Genomic DNA, 13525 nt, shown 5'->3' with positions numbered 1-13525 from the left:
ACGTTGAACACGCAACCAGTATCCCCTCCAAAAGTATATCAACGGATTGAATATTGAATTTGCGATCAGTAAACATTCCGCTGTTACTTCAAACTTTAAACTGGCTTCCTTGAAAAATATTAACTTTGCAGCGAAAGGAAAGTTAAATATCAAAAATCCAAGAGAAACCAAACAACATGTGATAAAAGCCAATGTTTCGATTCCACTTTGTCGTTTACCTGTTGAACTTCTGCGATTTTTCACGAATATACCGTGTAGGAGAACTGACTGTTTTAGTATTTTATACACCATGAAGATGTTTAAAATACATATTAAGAATCCAACAAAAAATATAATTCCTCCGGTGATTTGCTCAGCTGTGAAATACAGGTGATCATGCCCATACTTGAGACCTTTTCGGTACATAAAAAAGCTGATACAACCTTGTAACAAAAGCGTGAGAATCCATATCGTAAAAACGTATATCTTCATTCTCCCTTTCTCTACAAACACTTTGTACTCCATTAAAAATGTGACGGCAAAGACTCTTTCGAGAGAGATACCTAACACGTGAAAGATTGATCCGAAAACGGAAAACCACTGCAGTTGCTCGGTTATAGTAAGCAATAACTCCGCTTGGAAATGTTCGTTTTCATCTTCTATTATTTGAACAGCCAACATGACAATGGTTAAGAGACTAAAAGCCATATCCAGCACGCACAAACTAATTATTAAGTATTCTGAGGTGCTACACTTCAGCCTTCGTATCTTTATAGCAATCAGTTCACTCAGGTTAAGTAACACAGCTATAATGGCAAGGATCATTAATGGCCATCCCTTCGCTAGAAAGGGATTTATTGCCTCTTCAATCTCACGAGAACTCCATGTGCTATCAATCTCGCGTTTGACTTCTTCGAATATGCTGTCGCAATCCAACGACAAATTTTTACAAAACTGGGTGAAATTTACCCTGTAACTTTCAAAATCTGTTTCCATTGCACTTAACTTCTCAAGTACGATACACAACCCTGCCGCTTGATGCCAGAGTAGATTTGCGAGCATTAAAAAATACAACACTCGTTAAGATCGTAAGCGTAGCACTTAATTGCCCGTTAAAATGACGTCGTTTGATTGATGGATAACGAATCAAAAAAGTTATGAACTTTCAATATCCGGAGGGAAAGCTTGTATGCGTTGAACACTTGAAAAGCAATTACAACTTTTTTGCAAATTATCAGTTTCCGCATTTATCTTTAACTTCTTAGAAAAATATAATTTTTGTTTTTAACTTTATTATTATTTGTTGCACGCGAACAACAGACTTTTTAAAACAACAAACTTAAACGATTTTAGTAAGCCTTGTTTATCCAGAAAAAATGTTTGGTATAGAGACTGCCGTGATTTTTTTTTTACATCGCAGGAAGTGAAATGATGAGCTGCACATTTCCTATCGCTTTCCTTATACTGTCTGATGTATGGGAGAAACAAGATCGTCGGTAATCGTTAACTTGATGTTTCCCTGTAGATAGGGAAACAGGTGATGTGATAATCACATGTGGGTTTTATTACATACGGTTGACAACTAACCATCGGACACATTTATTTTCAAAACATCAACAAGAACAATAAAACGTGGTAGCGAGTTTACATAATCGCTTTTAAACAATGATAAAACATTTCATAAAATCAATCGATTAAGCAATGTGGACATGGGAATATGGGAGTTATTTAATCAAATAGTCGTTAGCTTGAAAAAAGTGCATGTATGCATGTATGCAATATTTTTAACAAAGTTGTTACTTAAGGCCTGAGCAAAACTTGCGAAGTATTTCAAGCCTTTTGAATAACAACTTAAGAAATAACAGACAGAGAATCTCCACACGTGATAGCATTAAAAAGCTCCCAATTAGGATGGAAAAAGTAGGGTCAACACGAAATAGTGATGTGGAAATATTTACAAAAGCAACAAAACTGGCAAACAACAAATTTGAAATGCTTGCTATGCAACAGACATAATTACGGTGATCGACTTGCTGGTACTTTATTATTAACGTAGCCCATCCCTTTCCTCATTTTTAAAATCAATTCGCCGGCCCCGTTATCATAGGAACGTAAATTAAACGAGGCTGAACTAAAAATTCAGAATTAGCAGGTCTGGTCAAGCGTTCAGAATCGATAAAGATAATTATTAAAACCTCATATGCATCAAATTTTCAATTCTGAATTTGAACAAAAAAAGGTAAGAGCTATTATTGTTGTTCTTACTATCATTAACCACCAATCCTAAATATTAATTCGTAACCCTGGAGGAAAAGGTCATCATTTTTATCTTTGTCTTTGATTGAAAGGTTAATTTAACAACAACATGGCACGAGAACTTAATGCGGTGCTGAATGAATCTTGCACTCTTCTAAATATGACGTTACTTTCAATAAGATTAAAATTAAAACAGCTATTTGATTATTAAAGCAAATGGATAAAAATACTAAAAGAACGGAAATTAAACTCAGTGGAGAAATTTTAGCAATATGCATAGGTTGATCTTGAAATTAATTGATGATGCAATAAACGATGTTTTGGTGCTTTCAAAGCCAACCTCGTCCTTTTTATCTTGAAAAGAGCCCTGGGGATAAGGTTGGTGTCAAAGCATGATTTTAAGAAGCTCACATTACTAGACAGTTACCGTGATATGTTTTTTTCTAACGCATTTTGATAACAGATTTGTATATGTTTCTGAAATGGCTATCCCGCAGAAAATTGTCCTTATTGCGATTTTTACAAAAAAGATGGCCTTCCATTTGGAGTGCTTCACAACAGGGGCGGCGCCGCTAGGGGAGCTAGGGGGTTATAACCCCTCCACTTTTTTGCTAAGTAAAATTTTTTTATTTTTTGCCAATAATATAGTATAGCCGTTTTGGGTGTTTTAGGACTCTAAAAATGCGTTGGTCCCACCAGAGGGCTTATAGCTCCCCTGGTGGGACCAACTCTCGTAGCCCCTCCACAAAGGTGCCACGAGAGATAATTTACCGATTAATTACTGCTAAAATAATCTGTTAGTTCGTGTAATGACACATAGACACGAATGGTAAGGAACTGACATAAATGTACACAACGTGAATCAGTAAATGATGTACGAACAACATCGAGCAGTTTACGAAAAATTTACATCATAAACGCACGTTTTTTATTTCAAAAATGTTATTTTGACAATTGGGAAAAGTGGAAGAGTCCTTGTCACAAGTTATTCCGCATTGCACATTTTTATTTCAGGTCAATAATGAAAACATAGCAATCACAAAAACAAAATATTTTTTTATATACGATTTAAAAAATAAATTACGAAGCTTATAGTTTCAGTATTGGTAACCTACAACCTGTGACATAAAATTATACCGAAATCTGAACTCATTCATATATGATAAACCTTTGACAGCACCTTTTTCTGCTTCGCAGGGACGCTCCTTTGATAATTGTTTTAATAGAAAATCTCATTTGCTGTTCAACAAACTTGGCAAAACTTGCATTCAACCACTCGCTGTTGTAACAAATACCAAAAAACATTTTTTTGTTCCAGGTAGAAGAACTGACAAATATAGTGTTGCCAGTCGGGCTGAGATGAGAAAATTCCTTTAATTGTACCACGTCATTGTCACGTTTTCTTATAAAACGATCGCAATTGCCAAGGTTTGAAAATAAAATACCTTGGCTTGCGTAATTCACTCCATCCTTGAAAAAATTTGCTCTCTTCATGATGATTAAATTTTCCATGAGGTCACTCGTTCCAATGGGTTTATTTACACTTTTCACATCCTTGGTGATATTTTGGCAATAACGGAAGAAGTCAGATAGGTCTTCCACAGAATGCGATTGGATTTTCTGTGTAATCGAGTTTACATGCAAACCCCATGGCAACGGTTCTGTGGCAGAGAGGAATTTATTGAACTTTCGAAGGTCCACAGGATAACGAATTTCGTTGATTCTGGCTTTAAATGGGGGAAATTCGTGTTCAGCATCCTTGATTGCGTTAGCCAATAGTAGCATGAGGACGCTATGCACTGATATTGATTGATTTTTACAAACATTCAGTAAATCACCGGTAGTTTCTTCGTTTAATTTAAAAAGATGAAACTCCGCACACCCTTGTTCATTTTTCGTACTATGCACTCTCATTGAAGGAGGTTTTATAGAAGGCTTTAATATTGACAACAGGCGGAAAGCAAAAGCCAACGACTTCCCTTTCCAGAAAGGAACTGGAAAATCAATAACAGAATCCCTCGGTGCAACATGATTGGAAAAAAGTTCTGTTGCGGATTTCGTTAGCTGGATTGACTTGCTCGGTCCTAAGGTTTTATCATCAGTGACATTATTTAGGAGATTGTTTAATCGAGGCAACATGTGACTGACGACTGTATTAGCTACGCAAATCCCATCTGTGATTGCATGTGAGCTCACAAACACAACTGTGTACAACATTTTACCGCCACTCCCTACACCTGAAATCCACACGATTCTCCACAAAGGCCCATTGTACCAATCGAGAGGCTTCTTGGCGCTGTCTTTGAGCAAGTCACTCATCGATGCATTTTGTTCTACGCATTCAATGTTAATCCAATTTCCGTTCCCATCCAGATCTTCCATTTCTTGAAATTCATCATAACCGGCTTTGTTTTGGCGAATGCGTGCTCGTAACAGCAAATGCTTTTTTGATTCTTCATGTAAACAGCTGCGAATTAAATTTTCATGAAGAGGTTTGTGTGATTCTAAAACGTATACAGTCAAAACCATTGACGTTGGAAAGTGGTTCAACAGCAGATGATGGTAAATGGATTCAACCGCAGATAATGTACGTTTATTATCATCGTGTGTAATGTTCTTAAGATATAAATCGTCCGCCATGTTAGTTTTTTTCTCTCTCTAACAAACAAAATAAATGCGTCCTTTGGACTTGTTTGCTAGTTGTAATATGACCAGAACATTGATATTTTTAATTCGTTAATTCAATGAGATAATTGTAATTGTAGCGATTAAAACGAGATGTACATAGAGATTATAATTAGAAAAATAATAGAATAATAAAATTCCTTTTATTAAGTAGGCAAACAAACAAAAAAAACAAGATTTCCCAGTAGCCCTTTGCAAATATTTCACGTGCACTTTAATTTAACCACGTGAAATATAATCCACTAAGGTAGGCTTTACTCCCTGTTTTTATGAAGTTTATACTGTTTATGTACAAGAAACGCGATTCATAATACGTTTTTGTCTGTAAATCAAATTTGTTTTCCGAGATAAAAGTTTTTTGGTAATTAATTGAGAGAATATAAAATGTATGTTCTAGCACAGTCGCGTGCGCGAACACAGTGACGTCACAACAAATCACAACAAATCCAGTACCATGCGGTACCATCCAGTACCATGCCGTGCTTAGCCATGCCTAACCATGTAAAGTACCTAATTATCGATGACGTCATCAAAGTATGTAGAATAGGAGTCCAAAATTTTCTAGCATAATTCCTAAAAATCAACGCATATCAAGGGTAAGTCATATACAAAAATGAGTAGGGGAATTCCCTGACACTCATCAAAAAATCAACGCATGCGTAGTAAAGACGGGAATTCCAAACTTACTCTGTAATCTTCGGACTTTGTTAAAATACTATAATAAATGAGTTGTTTAAAAACGCAAGACATGTGCGACAAGGCCGTTGAAAAGCAGACCTGGGTGCTCGAACATGTCCCCAATAAGTTCAAGACGCAGGGCATGTGTAACAGAGTTGTTGAAAAACATCCCCATCTATTCGAATATATGCCGGATCAATTCAGGGTGCAGGACATGTGTAACAAAATTGTTGAAAAATATCCCTGGATGCTAAGTGATGTGCTGGACTGGCTCAGGAGGCAAGACAAGTGCGACAAGGCTGTTTTTGAAAAAGATTCCGAAATGCTCCAATATGTACCGGACCGGTTCAAAACGCAAGACATTGCAATAAAGCCGTTGAAAAGGATCCCGAAGTGCTCAAATATGTGTACGAGACATGCGCGACAATATGTGAAATAAGTCATCTTACAATCTTGTTGTAAGATACTAAATAAATGTGCGTCGGCTGTCAAGCAAATTTTAATATATTTGGAAGTGCGGCAGCCGGTATTTTTACGGCTGGCGTTGGTATCTTCCTGCCGATGGTAGCGTCGGCACTGGCATTTGAAAAATCAGAGGAAAGGGTGAATGAATGGATGAGGCATTCAAGGCTTTTGAGGGAACGTCTTGATGACCTAGAAGATGACCGTCTTGTAATTGTGATACATAAGTGAAGCATTGTAATGACTGTGAAAGAGTACTCGATGCGTACGACAGGTGCATCTGCGGACGTAGGTTAGTGGTAAATGGTAAAATGGTGTGCTGGTACTGCTACCATGAATATATCACATATAATGGAGGTGGCTGCGTTTGTACAATGAGATGTAATTCTCTGAAGTCGTTCGAAATATACAATAAAGAAGATGCTACAATTTGAGAAAGAGCTTGTCAACCCTAAATTATTCTATTCGTATGCGGCTACATTTACGGACATCAACGATATCAATGTGGACTATCTGACGGTGTCGGATGCTATCCCGGCCAATGGAGGTAAGGATCAAAGGTACATTATAGGGTATCATAAACGAGACCTCGTGGGAGCCTCAGGGTAAAAACACCAAAATTCTGGTCCCCGCATGGGGTCACCCGGTATAATGCGGTACCAGCAATGAGTCTTGATTTTGAAGAGTACCCTGATTGGGTTGAGAAGTATCGTCAAATCTGGTCCAAGATTGAAGAGTACCCTATGATGAACCCTGCCAGGCCAGTGCCATCCTAACTATTTCATCGGTGTATGTGCAAGGCAAATTTACTACCTTCAGGCACACATCACAGAATGCAGGTATAAAGACTTTAAAAAGGAATGGTTGCTGGGTGAGGATTAAAAACCATATATTTTATAGGTCCTGTGCAACCTATAAAATATATGGTTGATGCTATTCACGACATGGTTAAAGCGTTGCCGCATCTGTTCCTTTAACTACATATGCCTCTTCTTTTCCCTCCTCATCAGGTTGTACTCGTAGTCACTAATCACACCGTTTTCTATTGCCTTTGAGATGAGATCAATGATAGAATTCAGTTTTGATTCGGCTAATAGTCTTATACCCTCATGCTTCTTGCTTTTAACCCCAAGCCTTTTTGAGGCGTTTCTAAGACCAGCTTGACCTATCCCGGCCGCAATCGTGAGTCCATCACTATACCAAGGGGGACCCCTAGGCCTGAGGCTATAGCCCCAATGCCAAGCCCCGATGTAATCACGCGCACACAAAGCAGACCGTGGTCGCAGAAGCGTACCCACGTGCCATGCATTTTAAACTTCTTTGCAAGCTTATCCCGCTCCTTAATTTCATTCCGCAGATACTTTTCAATATCATTGATTTTTTTAAATCTGTAAATTTGCCTCTCATCCTGCATATCGGAGCCTTGCGCAGGTGCACTCGGTAGGTTTGGATACAGTTTGGTTACATTATTCATTTATTTTATGAGAATGCACATGGTTAGGCCGGTAAACGTGACATTCTGTTCATGATGGTAGACGTCCGTTAACATGAACTCTAGACGGTCCGTAGAGCCCTTCAGTGGAGGATAAACAGAGGTGTCAAAATTCCAGGTTAACATGTCCCCCCAAGCGTTTAACTCTTTGGTGGGAAGTAAGGCCAGAATTTAAGACTTTCCGTGGTCTTTCCCGAGTTTACCAAATATGCAATCAAGATTCCAACAACCTACCTTGATGACCCCGATCAACTGGGGTGGGCAGGACAGGCCTTGGACTATTGGAACATTCAGGTAAATGTCACACTGCACAACTATCGCATTAGGCATCCGTGCCAAGCACATGACGGGTTCCGTACCCCTTATCAACTCCATCTTCAAATTTCACGTCTATTACCACATGCGTCGTATATTGGCAAGAATAAAAGTACCTATGCCGTATGATGATGGGTTTGAACAGTACAAAAACTCCTACTCAACCTCCGGATACGCCCAAGTATGTCGCGAGTATGGTGCAGATGCCAACGTTTTGTACAAGCTCAAGGCGGTCATGTCGTCGTTGACAAATGGCCGTTGGGGCCCCAAGTTGACGGCGATTGGGCAAAGTTTATCATGCCAACAAGGCATGACTAAGTTAAGCAAAAGTATCCGGGTTTACGTGGTCTTGTTACTAAGGTCCCAAGCAGGGGCTAAGGCATCATTAGTCGGGTCCGATGCCGACAACTACACAGCAAGGCAAATCTTGCTACAAAAATGTGAAGCCATGGTACAACGCCAGGAAAATGTAGGTCATGACATTACAGAGTTCCAGAAGGTGCTGCAATATGCCCGTAACCCTGTAAATTTTGCGGTTATGCATAGCGTGTACTGCTGATTTGAACCTTAGGATAGGCGAAATTAAAGGGTATAACAACAAAATTTTGATTGCTCCCGCCAATGTAATCATTGGCATCCAGCAAAACATACCATACAACCCACCATACCTGAACAACCCCCACAAAACCAGCATGAGGATACCAAGACCGTGCTGATCGCGACAGGAGTAGGCCTAATAATCGCTTACATCTGGCTTAAAAAATAGACCCATTACCTCACAGTGGGAAGTGCAGCGCCACCTGCGAGCGCCACTTGAGCTTATTCCGTTTTTTTTGAGCTACATACCCCTGTTGGCCACAAGGAATTGGAAAGGATCGTCGTTATTCTTTTGTTTAATCACCATACTATTATATTTTCCCGGATCTTCGAGTCGGTACGTTGTTGTAGCTCCTCAATTTCATCCCCCAACGCCATGAGCTGACTATCTCTATCCTCAATTTCATCATTGAGAAAAGCCATAGCATTCTCCTTATCCTCAAGGGCTTGACGCTGCTTCTCAAGGTTGATTTTGATTGCCGAACAGGGTTTCGATGGTCTCTGCGTTGAACTTAACTTGCGGCGACATCTTTCTAATATATCAACGTAGGCCGGAGGATTTAAACGTGGTCATTTTAATACCCTTACGATCGTCACATCCAGGTGTCCTCACGGTCATCTGGGGGTGCATTGCCTTTGACGTGTTTATTCTTGCACTGAGTTGTCTACGCTGGCGTCGGATCACATAGTGCTTATGTATGCCATTCTTCCATGTTCTTGGGGGTCGTTTTTATCAACGACACATAGCACGGTGTCATATTGATATCGACGCAGGACATGTCTCTGCCGTAGTTCCGAGTTGTCTTGCTTAAGGACATCAAGATCGTCTTCAAGTATAGTATGCGATGGAAATATCCCTTTCTTCGATTGCTGTAGCAAGCTCTTCCTGTAATCTCTCCACACCCTAGACTTAATATTAGCAATGCCTAGAAAACGTCCAAGATCTGCCCTTTCAAACAGAGGTTGATCTTGCTTGTCAAACAGGGCCCCTGCGGGTATTGCGTTGAATAGGGCGAGTTGCGACGACATCTTTCTAATATATCAACGTAAGCCAGAAGATTCCAATGTGGTCACTCCAAAATCTTCAAAGTCCTGGGATGTTCCGACCTCAGATACAGGCATGCATGCCTGGATTTTTTCAATTCAGCCTTGATTTCATCCCAGTCCTAGATCATGTTCGTCTCCTCATCAGCCTGTGTCATGTCACTCCTCTCCGAAGGGTACCGCAAAAACAGGGCTTTTTTCTGTCGTCTCAAATTTTTTGGGAAGGCAGTATATGACTGGGTTAAGAGCCAAAGACTGTGTTTTCGATGCCGGCCCGAAATAGCTAATTTATATTTATATACAAATTTATATTTATGTACAAATGTAAACACTGCATGGTCGTTTTTTAAAGACAAGGTTACAAACATTTTCAACAAACATGCACCAGTAATTGATAAACGTGTAAAGGGTCGTTTATGCCCTTGGATGACAACTGATATCCGTGTATTAATGACTGACAGGGACAAAGCACTACGTTACGCTCGGAAAACCAATAAAGCCTGTGACTGGACCGCGTATAAAAAACTGCGAAACAAGTGCACATATGCTGTGAACATGGCTAAGTTTAATTCCAACAAAAAGCTTTTAGAAGAAAATTCAGATAAACCGAGGAAGTTTTGGCAGACAATAAAAAACATCATGCCTTGCAAATCCAAAGGAACGTCCTGTAGATCACATTTTCTTGAAGACGGTTGTGTTAAAGCTGACACTCCTGTTCAAAAATCTAACTTACTAAGCAATTTCTTTTCAAATGTTGCAATGTCTTTAAGAAAGAAATCCATTTTCATGAAAGATTTCATTTGGCGCCAACCAAACAAAGTCGAACCAATAAGGACACAAAGGTTTGATTTTAAATATGTTTCCAAGTCTTTCGTAGAAAAGGAATTGAAGAACTTAAAACGCCACAAGGCAACTGGTATTGATAACCTGCCACCAGCTGTGATGAAAGATAGTGCTAATGAAATATCACAACCGCTATGTTTCATAATCAACTTGTCACTGAGTACAGCAGATGTACCTACAGAATGGAAACACCCTACTGTTACACCAATACACAAGTCGGGACCATCTACCAAAGTTGACAACTATCGTCCAATTTCGATTCTACCAATTGCCTCAAGAATCCTTGAACGAGCTGTACATACACAATTGATGAAATACCTGGAGAAAAATAATTTGCTTTCTGAGCAACAGTTCGGATATCGACGTAAGAGATCAACTGATATTGCAGCTACAGTATTCCTCGACAGCATTCGTACTGAAATTGATCGTGGGAATTTAGTTGGAGCAACCTTTATAGATTTGTCTAAAGCCTTCGACACAGTGGGCCACAGTATTCTGCTATCAAAGCTACCATCTTTTGGCATTCACGACAATGAGTTAAAATGGTTCACCGACTACCTTTTTAATCGGAAACAACAAGTCGTTTATGAAAATTCGAAATCCAACGTTTCAAATATGACATGCGGTGTTCCACAAGGCTCCATTTTAGGACCCTTGTTGTTTTTGATTTACTTCAACGATTTTAAATCAGCCCTACGTAAGAGTAAAACAGTGAAATTTGCTGATGACACCGTGTTGTATGTTGCACACAAGTCCGTACAAGATATTGAAAATGCTTTGAATGATGAACTTAAAAATATATCGACATATCTCGCAAATAACGATCTAGTTATAAATTTGAAGAAGGGTAAAACAGAGGTGATGTTATTCGGTAGTGGGAAAAAATTGTCATCTATACCACACAAACCGAATATTAAATTTGGTACAGTTGATATTAACGTAACGAAGCGCTACAAGTATCTTGGTTCTACAATTGATCCAACTCTAACTCTATCAGATAACTTCAACAAAGCATATAAAAAAGCTTCTTCTCGTTTACGTCTGTTACAAAATCTGAGAAAGAACATGGACAATAATACTGCCACAACAATTTACAACACTATGATTATACCACTGGTAGTTTTCAACAGTATCATAAATTTGAACTTCTCAAAAACCGAAATAAATAAATTGAATTCTCTGGACAGCCGTGCAAAACAGATAACCAAAAACGCAAACATCAAATCAACTTACACTGTTATTTTGCGACATGCTTGTAAAACGGTTAAGAAATGCTTTGCTGGTGAAACATGTAGTAACATGAAAGAATACTTTGAAGTAAATTCTCACTCCAAATGCACGAGAAACCAAAACTGTTTGCTGAAGATTTCAAAAATCAAATTGGAAGTAACACGAGGCAGTTTTCGTTATATGGGAGCGAAAATATATAACAGTTTGCCACTAGATATACGAAAAGCGACAACTGTGAATGACTTTAATCAAAAGATCAAAGATTTCGTATTTTAGATTATTATTTACCTAATATTTTTACGGTGGTTCTTAATTTCTTTTTATCAACAACTCTCTATTTTTGGTCTTGTATTAGTTTTCAACATTTTATTTTTTCTCACATTCGTTTCAATCTATCTAACTATTTATTTTGAAGAACATGTTATGTTATATAACATGTGCGCAGACTTATCATTTATAGTTTTCTATTTTTAATATATACTTAGTAAATTTACCCTTCTCTCTCACATTTTGTTTGGATATAGTCTGTTTGGGTATGTTTGTTATCTTCTCTGTCTATTATATAAATATTTTTCTTTTGAATAGTTTTCTACTTTTTAACATATCTATAGTAATTTTAAAGCATATTTGGGATTTTATGATCAATATGCCACCCTTTACCATAATTGTCCCAAGTCATAACCTCAACAAACTGAGCCTCAAAATGGTCCCGCAGTGTAGCCATATCGCACCCTAGGTACTCCTGAGAGCTGAGTTTCTTGTTTTTTTTCAGGGCATGGAAGGTTCGGCTGCTTACGACAGAAGCGAGATCGCCAACAGGATTGCATATAGGGCATTGCCGCCTTAGTTTTTGATGGTGGCAGAACTTCCAACCCCCCACTCTTTACGTCTGGATCTCAACCTTTGATGATGGCATTTGCTTCCACCTCCACATTCTTTACACCTTGATCTTATCCTTTGACGGTCGCAGACGCTTCAACCCCCGCACTCTTTGCATTAGGCCCTCAGCCTTTGGTGGTCGCAGACACTTCCGCCCCTACACTCTTTTTCATGGTGACATATTTCACTTCCCCCACAGTGTTTACAGGTGGACCTCCGTGTTTCATGGTGACACCTTGTACGCTGGTATATTTTTCCTTGTTTGTGACCAGTTGGATGTTGTGGTGATTGCGTATATTTTCCATGGTCTTCCCGAACACGTTTAAATTCATCAGCTTGTAAAAATCTTTCTCAAACTCGTTTTAGGCATCCGTTTTCAGCCTCGTGTTGTGATCAATGTACCCCTTCAACTACGCTCTCTGATTAAACCGGATGACTTTGCGTACTTTCTTCAATTCAAGCCCATATTTTATAGCCTCATTTCATGCCCTTAAATGCACAACAAATAAATGCACTACGCTTATCCTCCAAATTTGGTACCAATTTCTCAACTCTATGGACCATAGCACGTTCGGGTAGGAACGGAAACTCGTTATGTTTGTCGTGCAGTCTCTCTTGGTAGTTGATATCAACCTCCAGTATATAACCATGCCTATTGTCCTCAACGAGCTTCTCGATCCGCTTTTCTGTAAATGCCTCGAAGTTTGATACTCATTTGAAACCATCCATGGGCAGATCTTGACGCATCGCCCACCCATATAGGTTGTTGGCATCCAGAAACTGCAGGTAGAATGATTCAATCTCCGGATCGTACTGGTCTCCCATGTACTTGTTATTTGCCTTGGCATACCTGTATACAGCTTGCGTAATGCCTCCTCGGATACCTTTTTTGGAGGAGTTTTAGTCTGATCCCCGTTAATTTCAGTGCTGCCTTCCAAGCCAAGCCAGGTGCACTGTAAAGTGTGCAGGATCAAGCTTGTAGTTCGTCAAGCACACATCCCGGAACATCTCAAACCGGTCGGACAATAGCAGTACGTCCGTTTTCAGGTAAATGTAATGGTAGTC

General features: G+C 39.1%; 1 protein-coding gene across 1 annotated transcript; it reads left to right on the top strand.

The window, feature by feature from the left end:
* Positions 1 to 9528: 9528 nt before the first annotated feature.
* On the top strand, positions 9529 to 12887 carry LOC130646135 (uncharacterized). Its single transcript, XM_057452277.1, has 5 exons — positions 9529 to 9736; positions 9861 to 11848; positions 12354 to 12363; positions 12552 to 12744; positions 12827 to 12887. The coding sequence occupies exons 1-5, from the start codon at positions 9529 to 9531 to the stop codon at positions 12885 to 12887; spliced, it is 2460 nt and encodes an 819-aa protein (XP_057308260.1).
* Positions 12888 to 13525: the final 638 nt, after the last annotated feature.

The sequence above is a fragment of the Hydractinia symbiolongicarpus genome, chromosome 5 (genome assembly GCF_029227915.1).
Source record: "Hydractinia symbiolongicarpus strain clone_291-10 chromosome 5, HSymV2.1, whole genome shotgun sequence".
Lineage (NCBI taxonomy): Eukaryota > Metazoa > Cnidaria > Hydrozoa > Anthoathecata > Hydractiniidae > Hydractinia > Hydractinia symbiolongicarpus.
This window is presented reverse-complemented; position numbering and strand designations above follow the sequence as displayed.

What these genes read in the sequence shown, in the direction of transcription:
- LOC130646135 (XM_057452277.1), top strand. Translation starts at nt 9,529, where the DNA reads ATGTGGTCACTCCAAAATCTTCAAAGTCCTGGGATGTTCCGACCTCAG. An exon ending in TCAAATTTTTTGGGAAGGCA is followed by an intron (nt 9,737 to 9,860) that starts GTATATGACTGG and finishes CGTTTTTTAAAG; the next exon opens with ACAAGGTTACAAACATTTTC. An exon ending in GTGACCAGTTGGATGTTGTG is followed by an intron (nt 12,745 to 12,826) that starts GTGATTGCGTAT and finishes AACTCGTTTTAG; the next exon opens with GCATCCGTTTTCAGCCTCGT.